The sequence below is a fragment of the Amblyraja radiata genome, chromosome 10, assembly GCF_010909765.2.
Source record: "Amblyraja radiata isolate CabotCenter1 chromosome 10, sAmbRad1.1.pri, whole genome shotgun sequence".
Classification (NCBI taxonomy): Eukaryota; Metazoa; Chordata; class Chondrichthyes; order Rajiformes; family Rajidae; genus Amblyraja; species Amblyraja radiata.
Window position 1 is genome coordinate 49561342 of NC_045965.1, and position 21195 is coordinate 49582536.

Sequence of the window (21195 nt, forward strand, 5' to 3'; positions counted from 1 at the left end):
CCTCTGCTCCAAGAGCACCAAGTTTTGTTCCGATCGGTGGAAGATTACAAAAATTATGAAGGTTTAAAAAAATCGTGAGATCAGCAGATGGGTCTTCTCACCTGTCAGTCACCATGAAGGTAACGCCCCTTCTGGCCCTGCTGGGGAATAAAGCCCCGGAAGCGGGGCTGAATCCACAAGCCATGTGGAGGAGAACGAAGCGCCCACTGTGAGTCCCCATCGCAGCCTCTTCCCCTCTAGTCCCCCTCGCTGGCTTCTGCCCCCTCCCCTGTAATACCGCACACTTCCCCCGTCTTTTCTCCGAGCTCTCTCCCCCCTACCCACACACCCCTCCCCTCGCCCACACCACATGTGAAATACAGAGGATTGGCAAGAACAGAGATCTGAGGACAGACCGAGCAGGTTTTCATTTTCAAATTCTTTACTCTGTCCATTTTCCACCAGTTTGGATTCTGCTGAAATACCATCTTGAAAGTCAAATATTTAATGTCTCCTGGATGGATTACAGGTATTTAAACCAGAAAAAGATGTGTTGTGTATTTCAATAAGTTAAAACCAATTAACGGTCTATCACCAACTCATAGAATGCAATATGAAACAATGTGTTCTGCATCCATTCAATATTACTGCCTGCAGTGATTTCTAAGTTGTCAACAAGATTTATTTTCTTTCATAGCTCGCAAATTCATTACACACTGCCGTTGGAAAAAAAAAGAAGAATATTATTTTCAAGCTGGAGACTTTTACAGATCATTTTCAAGCTGGAGACTTTTACAGATCATTTTCTCATATAGGTTACTTGCTCTCACAACGTTTTATTTTTTTGGATCCCTTATGAAACAAGGATGAAGAGTTATTGAAGAAAGTGAGTGGCTGCACTGTATCCATCAGATACGTAGCACAGTTGTTGTGTGCCAACGACAGCGGGAATGGATAAAGAACCAGTGAAATGTGCACTTCTTAAAGAAACTTCTATCTCTTGCTATCAACTCTATTGACTGTTCCAAGAACTCCACCCATCCAGTTGCAAGGTGTTATCTGTCCTGTTAACAGCACATAGATTATTTCTGGATTGTGCTTCTTGCTGCTGACTGATTGACTTCCCATAATTGCACTGATTAGTATAGATAAGGGAAGTTAATATGTTGTAATTATCCAGGAAGAGACTCAGAAGAGACATGGCCATTCAGCAGTTCAACTCCATGTCATAAATAGGAAGCACTTTCCTTAGATGCAAATCTCCTTGTGGAGGGCTTGCATATAACCATATAACCATATAACAATTACAGCACGGAAAACAGGCCATCTCGGCCCTTCAAGTCCGTGCCAAACGCTTATTTTCCCCTTGTCCCATCTACCTGCACTCAGACCATAAACCTCCATTCCTTTCCCATCCATTTACCTATCCAATTTATTTTTAAATGATAAAATCGAACCTGCCTCCACCACTTCCACTGGAAGCTCATTCCACACAGCTACCACTCTCTGAGTAAAGAATCACCCCCACAGCCCTGAATCTCTCTTGCGTATGGCTGCATATCCATCAAACCCCCTCTCAGCCATTCATACCAGCTTTCAGATTATATAGGAAGGGGAGTGGTGGCAGGAGCTTGGAGATCCACAATGGAATTCAGATGGATAATGGAGGAAGAGGGTGGGAGAGAGGAGAGACCAGGGTATTGGTGAGACCACACCTGGAGTATTGCGTACAGTTTTGGTCTCCAAATCTGAGGAAGGACATTATTGCCATAGAGGGAGTGCAGAGAAGGTTCACCAGACTGATTCCTGGGATGTCAGGACTGTCTTATGAAGAAAGACTGGATAGACTTGGTTTATACTCTCTAGAATTTAGGAGATTGAGAGGGGATCTTATAGAAACTTACAAAATTCTTAAGGGGTTGGACAGGCTAGATGCAGGAAGATTGCTCCCGATGTTGGGGAAGTCCAGGACAAGGGGTCACAGCTTAAGGATAAGGGGGAAATCCTTTAAAACCGAGATGAGAAGAACATTTTTCACACAGAGAGTGGTGAATCTCTGGAACTCCCTGCCACAGAGGGTAGTCGAGGCCAGTTCATTGGCTATATTTAAGAGGGAGTTAGATGTGGCCCTTGTGGCTAAGGGGATCAGAGGGTATGGAGAGAAGGCAGGTACGGGATACTGAGTTGGATGATCAGCCATGATCATATTGAATGGCGGTGCAGGCTCGAAGGGCCGAATGGCCGACTCCTGCACCTAATTTCTATGTTTCTATGTTTCTATGTATTGGAGGAAGTAAGGAGTTTGAAGTGGAAAAGATTGGAGGAAGGTGATGACAGGCTATTAGATTAGAAGAGGTTGGAGATGGGGTAGAGAAATCATGGGATTAAAGAATGGCAACAACAACAACAATCAAGTGAAGTGTGGGCAGGAGATTGGTGGTGGTGGTGCGGGAAAGGAGATCGCAATCGGTATGAGGGGCTAGATTGAGGTACAAAGAACATGTCCTGTTGTCTGCTCACGCCTTGTGCTCAACATCATCTGTGTACCCCAACAACATTCATCAGTGCAGAAGACTGAAGGGAGAGAGAGTTGATGCATATAAAATGCGGAGAGGCCTAAACAGTGATACCTATTAGGAGTAATTCAAGGTCATTAACTGGGAACATACACTAGATTAAAATTTATGGGTTGAAGCATTCTATAAAATGAAGGAAATTCACATATTTACTGGTCATTCATATTGTGGAGTGATCAGAATTTTATGTGTGTCAGCGCCATGTGCATCAGTTCTGCTTCTGCAGTGATGTGTATAGCATGATCTCAATGTGAACAAATAACAGTGTTATGTAATCATTCAGTCCTTGGAAGGTTCCTGTACTAATTTTACCCTGGAATATCCCCATTTCATCATGAGGAAAGTTTCACTTTACTCTTCAATCACAGACTTCACAGGATTCATAACAACAAAGAGGATCTTGGCTCGTCCTGTATGTGGAAAGATGCTCATCAGGCCAACATATTTAAACACTGAAACCGAATCAGAATAAATCTTCAATTGCAAATCTATTTTGTAATAAAGACAATCACATTACTGGAAGCCTGCCTTCAGCTCTGTATCAGGTGGGAATTTGAATGAATGGTGACCTTGCAGTGAGAGAGGAGGCTTTAAACCATATCTGAGGAACCATGGGCACCATATCTGAGGAAGGATGTGCTGGGTCTGGAGATGGGCCAGAGGAGGTTTACAAGAATGATCCCAGGAATAAGTAGATTAACCAATGATGAGCGTTTGTCGGCACTGGGCCTGTACTTACAAGAATGAGGGGGACCTCATTGAAACATACAGAATAGTGAAAAGCTTGGATAGAGTGGATGTGGAGAGGATGTTTCCATTAGTGGGAGAGTCTAGAACTAGAGGTCATAGCCTCAGAATTAAAGGACGTTCTTTTAGGAAGGAAATGAGGAGAAACGTCTTTAGTCAGAGGGTGGTGAATCTGTGGAATTCTTTGCCACAGAAAGCTGTAGAGGCCAAGGCAGTCGATATTTTTAAGGCTGAGATAGACAGATTCTTGATTAGTACAGGTGAGTTTATGGGGAGAAGGCAGGAGAATAGATTTAGGATGGAGAGGTAGATCAGCCATGATTGAATGGTGGAGTAGACTTGATGGGTCGAATGGCCTAATTCTACTCCTATTCCTTATGACCTAAACATTCACCAGAATGGGTATTGTTCAAAATCAGATCCAAAGGGTCCAATGGGATAGTATTTTACTATTAGGCGAGATTAGGTCGTGGATCAGACCTCCTTCCGCTGAACTTTTGTTTTAAAGGTACAGCATGGAAACTGGATTTCTACAGCCCATCGAGTCCATGCCAATCATCGATTCTAGTTCTATGTTATCCCACTTTGTCTTTCGCTCCCTACGCAGCAGGGGCAATTTACAGATGCCAATGAACCTACAAACCCACATGTCTTTGGGATGTCCCATCTGCATTCAATAAAATCATAGCTTCTGTGGACACTAATAATTTATATCTGAGAAAAAAAGATAGGCTTGGATCATCCCTCAAATCGTGCATTGGTTACTTCCCTACCCTTTAGGACTTTTTAAAATTGAAGTTGTATGATTAGATTAATACGAGGTATATTAATTTGTTTTGGAAAAGGAAAGGAATTAGATATGGCCACATAACAGCAGCTGTGAGTCAGTAGCAGTAAAGAGCAAATAGTTAAGTGTAGTTCGCCAGTTAATAAATCCTTCATAAGGGATAAGAATAAATTTGCAGAAGCAGAGTGAGAAGTTCTTGATCTTTCGCAGAGGAAGACCAGCTATAAAAGCGAAGAGAGAAACTTATGTTGGGTGTTAGCTTTGAACATCCTGAAATGTGCACCCTTGATCAATTCTCACATAGCAAGGAATTAAAATCCAACAAAATATGCCAAGCAAAACAAGGGCCATTCGGGATATCTAGATGACCTCCGAAGGAAAAATGTTCAGTTTGTATCATCACAGAATTCTCCTAATTTATTAAAATTGCACGGAGAAAATTAGAATTTAAAAATCCATTTGGGTTTAAGAGTTGGATTGTATTTAATTCCTTGCTGAATTCTGGAACATCTGGAACAAAATTACAGATGCCATTTTCAGTCACACAAAAAAATGCTTCAAATCTCTGTGACAGTCACTAATGTTGATTGGCATGGCTTTATTAATCTACTTACGAGAGGAAATGTTCATGGTTGTCATGCAATAATGGAATGAGGCACTGAAAATGAATTCTGCCAAGCTCCTGGAATTCTATCACTTACAGTATCACACCGGAAAGCACGTGCTACTTGAAACTAAATTCTCTCTCAGAGGAATGCCATTTTGTTTGCAAGCTACATAAATAAGAAAGATGTGCATCTACATAACACCATTCACAATGCAGAACATTACTGAGCATTTTATCATCATATTTTGGTTTAACAGCCACTGTTTTACGGAAACTGGATTGGGCACAATTCAGAGAACGTATAATAGTGCAGCACTGAATGGTACAGGAGTGGTACAGGTTTGTGCCAAACATGATGCTTAGCTGTGTAGGAAAGAAGTGCAGATGCTGGTTTAAATTAAAGATAGATACAAAGTGCTGGAGTAACTCAGTGGGACAGGCAGCGCCTCTGGAGAGAAGGAATGGGTGACGTTTCGGGTCGAGACCTTTCTTCAGACCTATGATGCGTAGCATGATGCCAGCTGAACTGATCTTATCTCATTAGACACCACTATCGTATCTGCCTCCACTACCACCTAATGGCCTAATGTCCACAATGGCCTAATTCTGCTCCTATAGCTTTTGAATTTTGAACTTCCTATCCACATTGACTTTCTTTGGTTATTTACTGTCTCTTCAAGTCTTTCCAATAACTTGTCCACCAATGATGCCAGACCATTGCTTTGGCCATTTTTTTTAAGCAGAAGATTTATTATTTTCTTAATTATGTTCTCAAACCTTTTTAGTTGGCTGATTGTTGTTTGGTGATCCTCCTAGGATTAAACATAGATGATTTTTCAATTGTTTCTCTGTTAAACTGCCATGAATTTAATCAACAGTTGGAAATCATTTTAAGTGATAAGATTTTTAGCTATTAAAAATCTGTCTATAGAAATAAAATCTGATATAGCTCAATTCTACATACTCAACATCTGGGACTCCGTCTCTTCTTCTCAAAAAACAGATCTGCTAACATTTTCCTCAAAGAATTCTGTTCCAGCAAGCATATTTGTGGTCCCTAAAACAATGAGGTACCAAGGTCTAAGCGGAAGCTCAGAGGGGATAGAGCCTTTTCTGTTGCTGCTCCGGCACTTTGGAACACCTTGCCGTTGCACATCAGACAGGCCCCCTCACTGTCCATCTTCAAATCCTCCCTAAAAACTCATTTTTATTCTCTGGCTTTCGACACTGGCTGAGACATTGCTCCTGTTCTTAGTGCTTTTAATGTCTTTTAATTTTTACTGTTTTTAGTCCTTCGTTTTACGGTTTTTAATGGTTTTTAATGGTTTGTAATAACCGTAAATGCTGTTCTCATGTACAGCACTTTGTGGCAACTGTGGTTGTTTAAAGCGCTTTATAAATAAAGTATATTATTATTATTATTATTTCCTATCATCAAACTCTAGATTGTTTTTCTAAATCCATCACCAAGTAAATTGCATTGTTTGACTTCTGCATATACTGAAGATTTTAAGCCATGCGATAATGATGGAAATTGATCAAATCCCCATGTATTAACAATGCCATTTTCCAGATAACAATTTTCTCACATGCAACCTTTTTCTACGATTCTACGGAAACCAGCTGCTTAATTCTGCTGTACTGGCATTTCTATGTTATTTTCTCTAGCCTTGGCTGTTAGCCAGTACAGAAATTTGCTTTAGGGCTGCTCCTGGCTGTGCGACATCAGCTTGTCAAAGGTCAGTATTAAAATAAATCTAGGAATACTTACACAGCAGAATAAAGTCAGATCACCAATTATCCTCCCTGCATCTAGCTTACTTTGCAGCAATTCTTTCTAACGAGTGAAAAGAAAACTGCTGGGAGAACTTTGTGGGTTGAGCAGCATCTACAAAGGCAAAGGGATGGTCAAGGCTTCAGGACAAGACCGTACATCAGGTCTCCACATGAAATATCGACATGTTGCCTCCACAAATGCTGCTTGACTCACTGAGTTTGTCTGGCTGTTTGATTTTTGCCTCCAGATTGCAGCATCTGCAGTCTCCTTTATAACTAGTGCTCTGGTCGCAAAGTTACACCCACAGTTTTATACACAAAAAAAGTTAAGATGTTCTACTGGAATATAAGAGGCAAGTCTAGCAGTGGTGGAGGTTTTGCATTATTTCATCTGATCTGGTTTGTAGTTGCTCAGTTTAGATCTAGACATTAAGTAAAGAACAAGCAAAGGCAATTCGGGTAACACGTTCTTTCACCTAAGGAACAAATGCATAGAATGATTTACTAGAAGCATCTGAACAACCATAAGTAAAGCTTCCATTCTGTCCAAAGAATGACGGGCTTCAAATGGTACACTGGTAGAGTTACTACCTTACAACGCCAGAGACCGGGGTTCGATCCTGACTATGGGTGCTGTCAATATGGAGATTGCACATTCTCCCTGTGACCGCGTGGGTTTTCTTCATGTGCTCTGGTTTCCTCCCACATTCCAAACGCTTGCAGGTTTGTTGGTTAATTAGCTTCTATAAATTGCCACTAGTGTGTAGGATGCGAAACTGGGATAACATAGAGCTAGTGATCATTGGTCAACACGAGTTCAATGGGCTGAAGGGCCTGTTTTCACGTTGTATCTCTAAAAAACATGCCCAACATGACAGTTGGACAGCCAAACTGCTTCCAGGTATAAGCCCATTAATATCTTCTCTTCAAGATGGAGATATCAAACAGATGTCCGTAACAGCTTGCTGGTCTGCTGAGGACAATCATCTGGGTTCTGCAAGAGTTTATAGGGACCTAAGGTCAAGCAAATGCCAGGGAACAAGTATAGTTTGGTATCAGACTAAAACCTTTTGGGGGGAATATGTTTCTTTTGGCCACAATTTTGTTTTTAGTCATAGTCAGAGTCATATAATGTGGAAACAGGCCCTTTGGCCCAACTTGCCCAAGCCATGCCCCATCTACACTTGTCTGACCTGCCCTCATTTGGTCCATATCCCTCTAAACCTATCCTATCCATGTACCTGTTTTAATGTTTCTTAAACGTCGCAATAGTACCTGCCTCAACTACCTCCTCTGGCAGCTCGTTCCATGCACCCACCACCCTTTGAGTAAAAAAGTTACCACTCAGGTTCCTATTTAATCTTTCCCTCCTCACCTTAAACCTATGTCCTCTGGTTCTCGATTCCCCCTGCTCTGTGCATTTACCCTATCTATTCCTCTCATGATTTTATACACCCTTTTTTCTGGATAACAATGCAGCCTTTTAAAAATGTACATTTTGGGAAGAGGCTACCAGTCATCCCTTAAGGATTTCTGGTGCGTTTTTTCATGCTCTCCACATGCTTCACCATTTCTCCTTGAAAGAAGTGATTTGGGTTGCCTGGTAAATGTGCTGCCCCAATTTAATCCCAGATTTACTTCAAGACTGCCTGAAAGTGGATTGATATCCAAAATTGGTGTGCAATATTCCAAAGTACCCTCATGTGTGAATTCTTAAAAGTTATAATTATTATTTTTTAATTATAAATGGTTGAAATATGTGCCACTGCTTCAGTAAGAATTATTATAAAAAGTAATTAATACTCAAGGACTAAAAGTATAGGCACACCAGAAAGTTAAGGGACAAATCCCCCAATGTGGAATTCCACAGCTTTAGATGTTTTCATGCATTTTAAACCACATCAGTAATAAAATATTCAGATTTATTTAACTTGGGCTGCTTAATAGAAGACCAGAAACAACTTTCTGACATTATGCTATGCTGCTTGAGCCTCAAAAAAGTTAATAAGCAAAATAAAACTCACCAACAGTTGCCAGAATTTGCAATACTTTATCTGTGCCTATAGATTGATTTTTGATTGAACTATAGGCAACCAACAACCAAATCTTAGGTCAATGTACATCCTTTGATGTTGCAAATTCCGACGACGAATATTTACATTCAGAACTTATCTGATTCTGCCAATATTAATTTAAAGCTCATCACTACCTTCAACGTATTCAACCTTTTAGTTTTTACTGTCAGAAATCTTACCAACTCTGGTGGGGAAGTTCATCTCATCATTGATCAGGGTCTCAATCCAGTCCATGAGCAAATGCATATATTGTGGAGCAGTCACTTTGGTTGGCCGCTTATACTTGTGTTCGTCCTGCCACCTGTATTCATATTTCAGCCCTCCTGACATGATGGGACAGCTCCTTGCTGTGCAAAAGTCACAAATAGTACCATAGATGAGGTTGATTCGATTGAAGAAGTCTACAGTGTTCACTGCAATCCAATCGTTGAGGTTTTCCCCTGCAGGAAGTTGGACTACCGTCTTGAGATCAACCCCAGATTTAAGTGAAGCCTGAGCTTTCTTATACAACTCAAACCGTTGGGTTCCTGGCTCGAACCTCTTCCGGGGTCGAAATGTCCTATCTTTATTGAAGACTTGTTTCAGGCAAAGAGCCATCTTCAACGAGGTGTAAAAAGGAATGTTTCTCTCTTAAAAACAATTCAACATAGAAGCAATTTACTTGTCCTGATAATGTTGACAGGTAGATGCATAGATGGCCCACTCAGTTCATTCTCCACAGTTGATGTGGCAAACTGAATTTTCTGTAAGAAAGTGAAAATTATATTTGTCAATTGGAGTTTTTTTATTATAGTAACCAACTAAATGTCAATCCACCTTACATTAAAGTTCCTTTTATATAATGATTGTTGCTAATAGTGCAATTCTTTGTTAAAATAATTAATATAAACTGAAAACTAAAGGGTAAAAAATCACACAGATACAAGAAGATCAGCAGTCGAAGGAGGATAATATATAGACCATATAGACCAACCAGGAACACTCAAGGAAGCCAAATAATTGAGGGAAATAAAAATAAAACCCCAAATTCTTCAGCATTTAAAACATGAGAAAAGCAAGTAAACACACTGAATGTACCAAGGCCCATTGGACTTCAAATTAGCTAAGGACATGGAAACGCTGTTAAAGGGGTTTCAACCTGAAACATTAACTTGGTTTCTCTTTCCGCAATCATTGCTTAACCTGCTGAGAGTTCCCAGCAATTTTGTTTTTATTTCAGATCTCCAACATCAACAGTTGTAGGATTTTCAATTCAATTAGGCATTACAACTTTTTGGAACGAGTCCCATGAGAGCATGCAAAATCCAATCCCATTTCCTTCATGAAAATGAAAAATGTGTATCCTTTAGTTTGCTTTTACATTGAACTTACCAGTCAACACCCCACCCTACTTTTCATCCTGCAAATCACAGTCATAATTACCGCAAAAGATGAGCTAGTTACTTTACAATCAATACATCACCTGCTTAGCCTGTAAACAACCTAGCTGAATCAGAGCCAACCACCCTTTGGTTTTTACGCAGGGAGGGGGAGGTAGCTTAATTTTCCATTCCATTGAATATTTACAAAGCCAGAATATTGGCCAGGAACTGGCACAATGATAATAATCAAATAACTCTAACAAGAGAATCCAGTTGTGCCTCAGATGAATGTGATTTAACAATTTCAAGGGAGAACCTTTTTCAATATAAACAAGAATTGTTGGCTTCAACTCATCTCAAAGCTGCTTTGAACAAATAAAACCAATTTAATCTTACACATATACAGGAGAACTGCATCAAGGATCCTGGACTGGGCCCGAATCCAGGCCACAGGTGTAAAAGCAGAGCAGGCCAATTCACTCCATTTTTTAAACAAAAATAAGCACCTGCCTATCTTCTAAGTGCAACATATTCTCCATGACATAAAGCACAGTATGAACATGCACAAGGTAAAACCAATTTGAAAATCAGAAATATTTTCCTAATTGGTTGGAGAACTAATCATTATCCTAATTCGTTGGAGAACACTCCCTTTGCATGAACTGGAGTTACACAGGAATGAGGGGATTGAGGTTTATGTTGCAAACCCAAAGGAACTGATCACAAGACTGTCAAAAAGACACACCCCAAAAAAGGAAATAGCTACCCAAGAATGATCCTCAGCATTGTGTGTTTAATTTAATTTAGTTCAGTTTAGTTTAGAGATACAGCGCGGAAACGACCCAACGAGTCCGCACCGACCAGCAATTTGCAGAAACTAGCACTATCCAACACATTAGGGGCAATTTACAATTCTTACCTAAGCCAAATTAACCTATAAACCAGTACGTTTTTGGAGTGTGGGAGGAAACCAGAGCACCAGGAGAAAACCCACGTGGCCAAGGAGAGAACGTACAAACTTCGTAAAGACAGTACCCGTAGTCAGGATTGAACCTGGTTCTCTGGTGCAGTGAGGCAGAAACTTTACTGATGCGTCCCTTGCTGTCCCTAAAATAGTTTAAGGTGTCTTAAAATAGTTTACTTCCAGAATAGAAAACAATTACGACCACTTCTGGGTTGAATGGTGCCCATCCAGAATTGCGGCAATGACTTTCATTCAACAGTATGATTACTTCATTCAGCGACAGGTTGAATTAATTCCTTGGTTATTCCCAGTACAATATATTCAGCACAGCTCTGTGCCAGCAGAAAGGCTATCAATTCAGCCTGCTCTACATTAGTTTCTTGGCACTTTGTTCATTGGTTTCTCCGAGTTCCAGTGTTCATAGCATGACTCCATTCTCATTATTATCAGTTTGGTCTGCTCTGATCCACATAGAGCTTACTTACTGGCTGGGATGGAGTCTCAGAAGGCTCTTCTCAAGGCATCAAAATCAACTTTAAAAAAGTATTTTTAACCCTCAGGGCCATCATGATTTTGAGTTATAAATCAATGAAATGTAAAATATAAACCTACACATCTGCTTTAAATGAACACATAGAGTTTGGAAAACTCTCTGTACAACACCTAATAGATTTAAACCTAACAGAATAAAGAATCCGGACCTAAAAAGTCACCAATCCATGTACTCCAGAGTTGCTGCCTGACTGCTGAATTACTCCAGCACTTAGTGTTCTTTTTTGTAAATCAGCAATTGCAGTTCCTTGTTTCTAAAATAAACCAACTTGTTTTTGTGGTCTGTGTTTGATGTTTGAGCATTCTTAGGAGGACTATTGTGTGAATTATATATTTACGTATAGTCTTTCTGGTACATTAACTGTCAATAGACTATGACCTAACAGATTGGTTGAATAGGAGAAATATTTGTTTTAACTGTTCCATTTCATTAACAATGTTAAATTGAGTGATTTGATCTTCCCTCAAACATTAATCAAAATCAACAAGGACTGAAGAAGAGTCTCGACCCGAAACATCATCCATTCCTTCTCTCCAGAGACGCTGAGTTACTCCTGCATTTTGTGTCTATCTTCAAATGACATCACGCACTCCAGACGGCTGTGCAGAGGCATGATGACGCACCGTCGCGCGTCAGTCACTACCAGCCTGTCGCGTAAATGACGGCCCAAGTGGGACAGGGCCTTTAGTGAGCACAATGGTATTTTCATATCAGAGGCACACGTGATAGAAATATAGAAAATAGGTGCAGGAGTAGGCCATTCGGCCCTTCGAGTATCCCATATCCTGCTTTTCCGAGCATTGTAGGGAAATTTGGACTAACATTAGGTACTCGTGAGATATCGTGATCTTACAAAATTCAGTGCCAATCTTCAAGACTTACTAAGTAAATTATTAGTACATCTTTAGTATTCCTTTCCACCCTCACACCAGACCAATTCCCCTGCAAAGCTTCCTAACCCCAGGTACTCCTGACCCTCACCTGCGTGAGCCACTGAGCTCACCAGCTTTGCAGCTACTACCAAGCACCACATTGTGCATGCCAGCCTGTGCCTGAGCTTGCCCTAAGCCAAGGCCATACCCACCCCCCGACTTTCATACATACAGGCCTGATCTCCTGAACCCGGCCTTGCAAGAGAAGGCGTATTGGAAGGAGAAGCAGATGCTAGTATTGGAAGGAGAAGCAGATGTAGCATTTTGTGTCTATCTTGGAAGAGAAGGATCAGGCAGTACGTTTTCAAGTGTGAAAACCTGCAATACTGGGTCCCTTGCAACCTACGCAGCTCAATTTGACGCAGTCAGTCAATAACCCAACATAGTAATCATTACAATATACATCAATGATTTAGATGAAGGGATTCAAAGTAACATTAGCAAATTTGCAGATGACACAAAGCTGAGTGGCAGCGTGAACTGTGAGGAGGATGCTATGAGAATGCAGGGTGACTTGGACAGGTTGCGTGAGTGGGAAGTTGCATGGCAGATGCAGTTCAATGTGGATAAATGTGAGGTTATCCACTTTGATTGCAAAAACAGGAAAATTGTGCCAAGTTGGGAAAAGGGGAAGTACAATGGGATCTGGCGGTCCTTGTTCATCAGTCAATGAAAGTAAGCATGCAGGTACAGCAGGCAGTGAAATAAGCAAATGGCATGTTGGCCTTCATAACAAGAGGAGTTGAGTATAGGTGCAAATAGCAGTTGCAGTTGTATAGGGCCCTAGTGAGACCACACCTGGAGTATTGTGTGCAGTTTTGGTCCCCTAATTTGTGGAAGGACATTCTTGCTATTGAGGTAGTGCAGCGTATGTTTACAAGGTTAATTCCCGAGATGGCAGGACTGTCATATGCTGAGAGAATGGAGCAGCTGGGCTTGTTTACTCTGGAGTTTAGAAGGATGAGAGGATATCTTATTGAAACATATAAGATTATTAAGGGTTTGGACATGCTAGGCAGGAAACATGTTCCCGATGTTGGGGGAGTCCAGAACCAGGGGCCACTGTTTAAGAATAAGGGGTAAGCCATTTAAAACGGAGACGAGGAAACACAGAGAGTTGTGAGTCTTTGGAATTCTCTGCCTCAGAGGGCGGTGAAGGCCAGTTCTCTGGATACTTTCAAGAGAGAGCTAGATAGGGCTCTACAAAATAGCGGAGTCAGGGGATATGGGGAGAAGGCAGGAACGGGGTACTAATTGGGGATGATCAGCCATGATCACATTGAATGGCGGTGCTGGCCCGAAGGGCCAAATGGCCTACTCCTGCACCTATTGTCTATTGTCCCACTGTTCCCATGTCATTCCAGACAATCCTTTAGGGTGCAGTGAAATTCCTTGGCAAGAAACTTGTTAAATATTTTAAAAACATTTGTAATATAATCACAGTACCTAGCTGTAATGGAAGGTCAGGGATTGTTTTATGTGAAACTACGTCCTATCTATTCAATTTCCCCCTGTGTGTTTTGTCTATGAGTTGCCCTTGGGAGGAAAGCCAATTTTAATAGTTTGTGTTATCCTGGAAAAATGTTCCACAATTTAAAAATAAACCCGAATTATACAGTATTCTGCTTGGCATTGTTTAAATCCGATTATAATTTTCCCCCTATTCTCTTTGCTTGAAAAAAAAATGTCGTTAAAATTCCACTGCAGTCAGGAACTTACTGAAACAGCTGCCTTTGCATTCAGTCTTTACATTCCACAAGTCACTGGACAGTTGATTCCCAGCAGCTGACATTCAGCGAACAGCAATCTGCAGAGCAATTGTTGGGAAAGGAACACAAGTTATTTGTTAAAGTTTATTTTTGAAATGAAAGAGAGAATGAAAGCTCACCATGAGATGTTTCTGAAAAGAATTGTAACTTTTTAAACTCACCCTCAAAGGAGTATTGTTTTCTCTGCTGCACACGGATCTTCGCAGTTGCTGTAGGAATCTGCAGATGTGAGGGATTTACATTGTTAAGAAGTCGATTTAACACAGCCACACAGTTTGGTGCTTTCCCCCTCTGCAGCCTCTACTATTTTACACGGTGCCGGGACAAGAGAGGATTACATATGAACTGGCTTGGTTACTCTCCTGTTTTCCTGTCTATGATGTCACATCCTGAGACAGCCCCCTCTTCACATCTGTTGATCTTTTTTTCATGAACTTTCTTTTCTTTGAAATAAACATTTCTTTAAAAGGATTGTTTCCTGGTTTTGCACATTTCCGTCGAAAGGAAATGAATGTCAAAGAATTAGGAGGAATGGTGTTGTTTCATTAAGTATGTCAGTCTAAGTATTTTATATTTGAAATAACAACTGTTCTTAAAATGTTCTTAAAAGTTCTTAAAAGTTATTTACATCCACTTTAAATGCAATGTGTCAGAACAGGCATGTCAGAGCAATGGTGGGTAAAGAACCACACCCATTGCAAGTTTAGTTTTCTCATTTGTTGCACAGAATAGTCAGCACTTGGAACCTCATACATAATCAGACGCTAAACAGATCAATCTGTCAGAAACTACAGTGGCAAATGGAACACTTTAGTTTAGTTTAGAGATACAGCATGGAAACAGACCCTTCAGTCCACTGACACCACACCGACCTTCGATAACGCATTCAGACTAGTTCTGTTATTACACTAAGGAGAATTTTAGAGGAATTTTACTAAATTAATAGACACATAGACACATAGAATTGGGACACATTAAGGGGGATTTATTTATTTATTTATTTATTTAGAAGTAAAGAAACAGATCCTTCCGTCCACTGAGTCTGCACTGACCTTCAATCATGCATTCAGGCTAGTTCTATGTAATCATACTTTAAGGGAACTTTCTTTACAGAGACCAGTTAACTGACAAACCTACACTTCTTTAGGATGTGGGAGGAAACCGGAGCACCCAGAGGAAACGGAGGTCACAGTGAGAATGTGCAAACTCCTCACGGACAGCACCCAAAGTCAGGATTGAACCCGGATCTCTGGCACTGTGTGGCAGCGGCTTTACCAGTCGCGCCAATGTGCAGCCTCTACTAGCGGCTTTACTCTTACCAGTTGCGCCACTGAGCGATCCCTAAGTGACTGTTTCTTTCCCTCCAAATGTCCATAGCAGATTTTGCCCTTGTACGCTTCATCAATTAGATCATATTGACTGAATACTGTTTCTAATGCAATCACGCAAATTTTTTTCTAAGACAATTGTGTCTACTTTGCTATTCAAATGATAGATTTAAATAACATGTAAAATGTCTAAAAATATCTATTTTGCAATAATAACTGGCCCCGAAACCATTGAAGATCACTTGTGGAACTGACAGTCACTTTGGGATCTCTGCCAATGAAAAGCGTAATGAGGAACTTATAAAACTTTGAGTGTCATTTAGCTCTTCTCCACTAGCTGCACTGTTCTGGAGTATTTTCCTTCTCAAGGGAAATCATTTGATGATTAAAAAAAATTGTCAGGCACTTATAAACTAATCTCATTGTAAAACACTCCAAAATATATACTTTGTTTGGCAAGGTCTGGATGATTTCGTAATGGTGTAAAGTGCCAAATTTATTGCTTACTAAATTGCTAGGGCAAATAGAGAGAATCTCGTTTCTTTAGCTTTAGTTTTAGTTTAAGAAAAATAGTGTGGATGATAATGCTTTTTGGCCCACTGAGTATGTTTTGAGCATCGATCACCCATTCTATCCTACACACGGGGCAATTCGCAGAAGCCAATTAACCCACAAACCTGCACGTCTTCTGGGATGTGGGAGAAAATTGGAGCACCCGGAGAAAACCAACGGCGTCACAAAGAGAACGTACCGACTCCGTACAGTCAGGATCGAAACCTATACATTGTCAGTCCAGAATAATGGGGGCAGGAAATAATCTCCAACTCCATTTCCAAAATGCGATGAAAGTTTAATCAAGGAATGATACAATTAGCCCATCGTGTTCTGCCAGGTGTTTGAAAGAGCTATTTAATCAGTCTGAGTCCGAGCCTGGTAACCTTTTCCCATTCATTATTTATCCAATTACAATTTGAAAGTTAATATTGAATCTGTTTCTGTGAACTTTCAGGCAATTCATTACATAAATATCCTTCCCTTTTGTTGATCTCATTTCTTTTGTTATCATCTTAGAATTCTGCCTTCCTGTACCAAATCTGCAAACTCATAAAGTGAGCCAACACTAAGCCATTTCAGGCTGCATCCTTTAGTGCATAAACTTTAAATGGTATGCAGGCAGCATCTTAAAACCAAGTGTATATGCGTTAATTAGAGCATGATCTCTGGACCGGAAAGGGGGAATAAACACGATGATGTTGCCTTTCAGCCCCCCCCCCTGATCCAAAGTTTGCTTTGATCGTTTTCACAAATTTCGGGAGATTTTCGAACAAATTAAAGAGTTTCCATATATGGTGAGATATGGCCATAAATCCACTTGGAACATTTGCTAAGGCATCCTTCCTTGTTAGATTAGTTTGTTGTCATACACGCCAGGGTGCAATGCAATTCCTTGTTCTCATGAAGCTCACAAACCAAAAGTATGCGAACAGTAATGATAATCACAACAATAAATACAACAAGTAAATGGGAGAAAATAGAATAGTCAGGATGAAAGGTAATCTTAATGATTCTGCCGGCCTTCCTGAGACTATATACCATGAAAGTGGACTGGATAGAAGGATGTGACAAGCCTCTGATGGACTGGGCTGTGTTCACCACTTTTCACAGGGTCAGACAGTCTAGACCAGAGCAATTGCCATACCAAGTTGAGACAGCTCCCATCAGAATACTTCCTATAGAGGATCTGTAGAAGTCTGAGGGTACGTTCCGAATCCTCTCAGACGCCTAAGGAAGTAAATAAAATCAAGGGCATCCTTGATCACGACATCAGTGTGAAGGGACCAAGTTGGGTCGCTGGTGACATGGATGCCTAAGAAGTTGAAGCCACCAACCATCTCTGCAGCACCTCTGCTGATGAGGACAGTGTTGTGTTCACCCACTGACTTCCTTAGATCAGCAATTAATTTACTCTTCTTGCTGACATTAAGGGTTAAGTTACTGTCCTGACACAAGCCCTGGAGGGTCAGCATTGTTGAGGTACTAGTCTCATTAATTTTCTTCATTACTTTGTCAAAGAACCCAATCTGGGTAGTCAAACATGGTTTACCTGAATGCTGTACAAGGCTGGAACAAGAACAACATTTCAGAGGCACCTGGGTAGGTACATAAATGAGAAAGGCATAGAGGATATGAAATTAATGCAGGCAAGTGGGATTAGTATATATAGGCATAATGTCTAGCATAGGCGAGTTGGGCCAAGGGATTCGTTTCCATGCTGTACTATGGCTTTATTCCTTTTCCATTTATAAATTTTAATTTTCACCTGCTGAGTAACAGAGATAGAAAGAGACAGATAGAGGCAGACAGACCGTTTGTCAGGGGATATAGTTAACAGAAATTAATGGCAACAAGCAAACACTGAAGAAGGGTCCCAACCCAAAACATCACCTAACTTTGTTTTCCAGAGAAGCTGCCTGACCCACTGAAGTACTCCGGCACTTTGTGTCTTTTTTTTGTAAACCAGCACCTGCAGCTCCTTGTTTCCAAGCAATCACTATTTTTGATGTATTTGTATTATATCCTGTATTGATATCACAGAGGCACTAATATTTCATTGATACTAAAAGCAATATTTAGTAATTGAACACATCTGTTTCAAAAGAGGCTGCTATTGATTACATGGAAATTGTGATGTTTACACTCACTGGACATAATTGGTCCCTGAAACTAATTGCCGAATCCATACAGACAGATTACAATGAAATTATAGCAAGAACAGTCACAGTGTTCAACGTGAATATACTGTAGATATCTATTTATTCAGTACATTCAGACATCAGCTGTGACATGACAATGATTTGTTCTGGGATGCTTGTCCAAATGTACAGGGAACATTGAAGGTCACATTGAGACCAATGAGATGTAGAAACAAGGAACTGTGGATGAAATGAAAGGTTGAGGTAACAGGAAACCACATCAATACCTTTTAAAAACACTTCAAAACTGTAAGCCAGGAAACACTGAGGAGATAAGGATATGGGGAACAATAGATGAATGCACTGCATGTGACTGTGCAATGTAACGGGTGACAATGTATGAAAATCAATGGAAAGCAAAGACTGTTTCTGTACACATGCTAGTTGAGGATGTGCTTGGGTATGGTAATACTGCACTGGACTGTATGTAAGAACAATAATTTCACTATGGCCAAACAATGTTTATGAATCAAGATACCCAGCATAAATGTGATATAGAAGCAACAAGAAGGGCCTCCTGTTTCAAAGTTATGCTTAAGGCGTCAGAAAGTTGCAGGCAGCTTCATGTTCCCTTTCCGCACCAAAATTGCCATTGTCACATCTGATGTGCTGTCACACCTTATTAATGAATTCAATATGTTTGAAACATATTCTGATTCTTGAGGAGATCCTTCCGCATGATCTTCCCTGCGTATATGCTAACATTGAAATCTAACCAAGGCTTCCCATTCCCATACTGACCTTTCTGTCCTGGGCCTCATCCACTGTCAGAATGAGGCCACACACAAATTGGAGGAGCAGCACCTCATATTTTGCTTCGGCAACTAACAACTCAGCAATATGAATATTTATTTCTCTAATTTCAAGTTACTCCTGCATTCCTTTCCCTCCCCCCATCTCTCTCCCAACCCCCCCCCCCCCCCCCATCCCCACATACCCCAACCCCTCACACCCCACACCCTCACTGTAGTCAACCTACTAGTTTCACTGTTCGCATCCTTGTATCACTATCGTTAGCACATCTTCCCCAGCCAGCATTGGGCCATTATGGACTCCGCCCTTCCAGAGGTCATCTGTTGTCGGCTTTGTTTTGTTGTGCCCTTATCCATCTTTCTATCTGAGAAGGGTTCCATCACTTAATCCTTTTCTTCAGAGATGCTGCCCGACCCCCTGAGTTGCGCCAGCATGTTGTGTCTATCTTCTAATAAAGGCTGCTCCAGTCTCTGAGTAACTCTTCACCCACAGCTCATCAAACACTTACAACCTAATTCCTATTCCAAAATGCGTACTATACAGATCTAAGATCTCAGTTGACATTCCTGATATTATTTTTAGAATAGATGGCTTAAAAATGCTCTGATTGCGGCATAGCAAGCAGAAAGAATGGCAAAGGTGGCGTTTGGTACGCCAGCCTTCATCGGTCGGGGGTTATAAGAGTTAAAAAGGATGTGGGGGCTTTGAGAGGGAGCAGAAGCGTTTTATCAGAATGCTAAATAATGAAACAAAGTGTTGACATAACTCAGTGGGTCAGGCAGCACCTCCAGAGAACATGGATAGGTGATATTACACGCGGGGCCCAGAGGATGGTGGGTGCCTGAAATGCGCTGCCACAAGTGGTGGTAGCGGCAGATATGATGGTGGCATTTCAGAGGTCCCAACCTGTAACAACACCATGGTCTCCAGCGATGCTGCCCAACTCACTGAGTTACTCCACTTTGTGCCTATTTTTAAAACCGGAATCTGAAGTTCCTTGGTTCTACTTTTATCAGAATGCTACCTAGTTTAGAAGGCATTAGCTGTGAGGAAAGGCTGAACAAACTTGGATTGTTTTCTCTGGAGCATCGGAGGCTGAGGGGAGACCTGATAGCAGTATATAAAATTATGAGAGGCATAGATAGGGTATACATTCAGAACCTTTTTCCAGGGTGAAAATGCTAAAGACTAGAGATCATATCTTTAAGGTTATAGAGGCAAAATTTGAGGGATTTGTCATAGTCATAGCGTGATATCGTGTGGAAACAGGCCCTTCAGCCCAACTTACCACACCGGCCAACATGTCCCAGCTACGCTAGTCCCACCTGCCTGCATTTGGTTCATATCCCTCCAAACCTGTCCTATCCATGTACCTGTCTAACTGTTTCTTAAACATTGGGATAGTCCCAGCCTCAACTACCTCCTCTGACAGCTTGTTCCACACACTCACCACCCTTTGTGTGAAAAAGCTATCCCTCAGATTCCCATTACATTTTTTTCTCCTTCATCTTAAACTTATGTCCTCAGGTCCTTAATTCCCCTACTCTGGGTAAGAGACTCTGTGTATCTACCCGATCTATTTATCTCATGATTTTATACACTTCTGAATTTGTGTAGGGAAAGTTTTTTTACACAGAGGATGGTGAGTGTCTAGAATGCTCTGCCAGGGCTAGCGCTAGAGGCAGATACAATGGTGGCATTTCAGACGCACATAGATTAGCAGGAATTAAAGGGATATGGATCGTCTGTGGGGAAGGAGATTAGTTTAACCTGACATCATGTTTGGCATGGACATCATGGTCTGAAGATCCAGTTCCTGTGCTGTTCAATGTTAAAATGTTTAGACCACATCCTTTGCTTTTCTTGGTGGAATTGTCATGAAGAATGCTTTAGACTTTACTTTAGAGATACAGTGTGGAAACAGGTCCTTCGGCCCACTGAATCTGCACTGACCAGCGATTCCCCTGTGCAACAACACTAACCTACACACACTGAGGACAATTTTACAACTTGCTGAAGCCAATAAACCTATAAATCTGCACGTCCTTGTTGTGTGGGAGGAAACCAGAGCTCCCGGAGGTAACTCATGCGGCCACGGGGCAAACGTAAAAAATCCGTACAGACAGCATCATGGTCAGATTGAAATCCGGGTGGCTGGCGCTGTAAGACAGCAACCGTACCGTAACACCACTGTGCTGCCCTAATAATCATTTGTTGCTTTAACAATACAGACAC

At 41.1% G+C, this 21195-nt stretch overlaps 1 protein-coding gene across 1 annotated transcript in view; it reads right to left on the minus strand.

Annotated features, from left to right (window-relative positions):
- The window catches only part of mob3c (MOB kinase activator 3C), a 35600-nt gene extending 21091 nt beyond the window's left edge, over positions 1 to 14509 (minus strand). The window contains exons 1-3 of the mRNA XM_033028795.1: positions 14288 to 14509; positions 14077 to 14164; positions 8727 to 9290 (exon numbers count right to left, since the gene is read on the minus strand). Of these exons, the coding sequence (XP_032884686.1) occupies positions 8727 to 9144 (418 nt within the window). The 5' untranslated portion in view covers positions 9145 to 9290; positions 14077 to 14164; positions 14288 to 14509. The remainder of the gene's footprint in view (positions 1 to 8726; positions 9291 to 14076; positions 14165 to 14287) is intronic.
- Positions 14510 to 21195: the final 6686 nt, after the last annotated feature.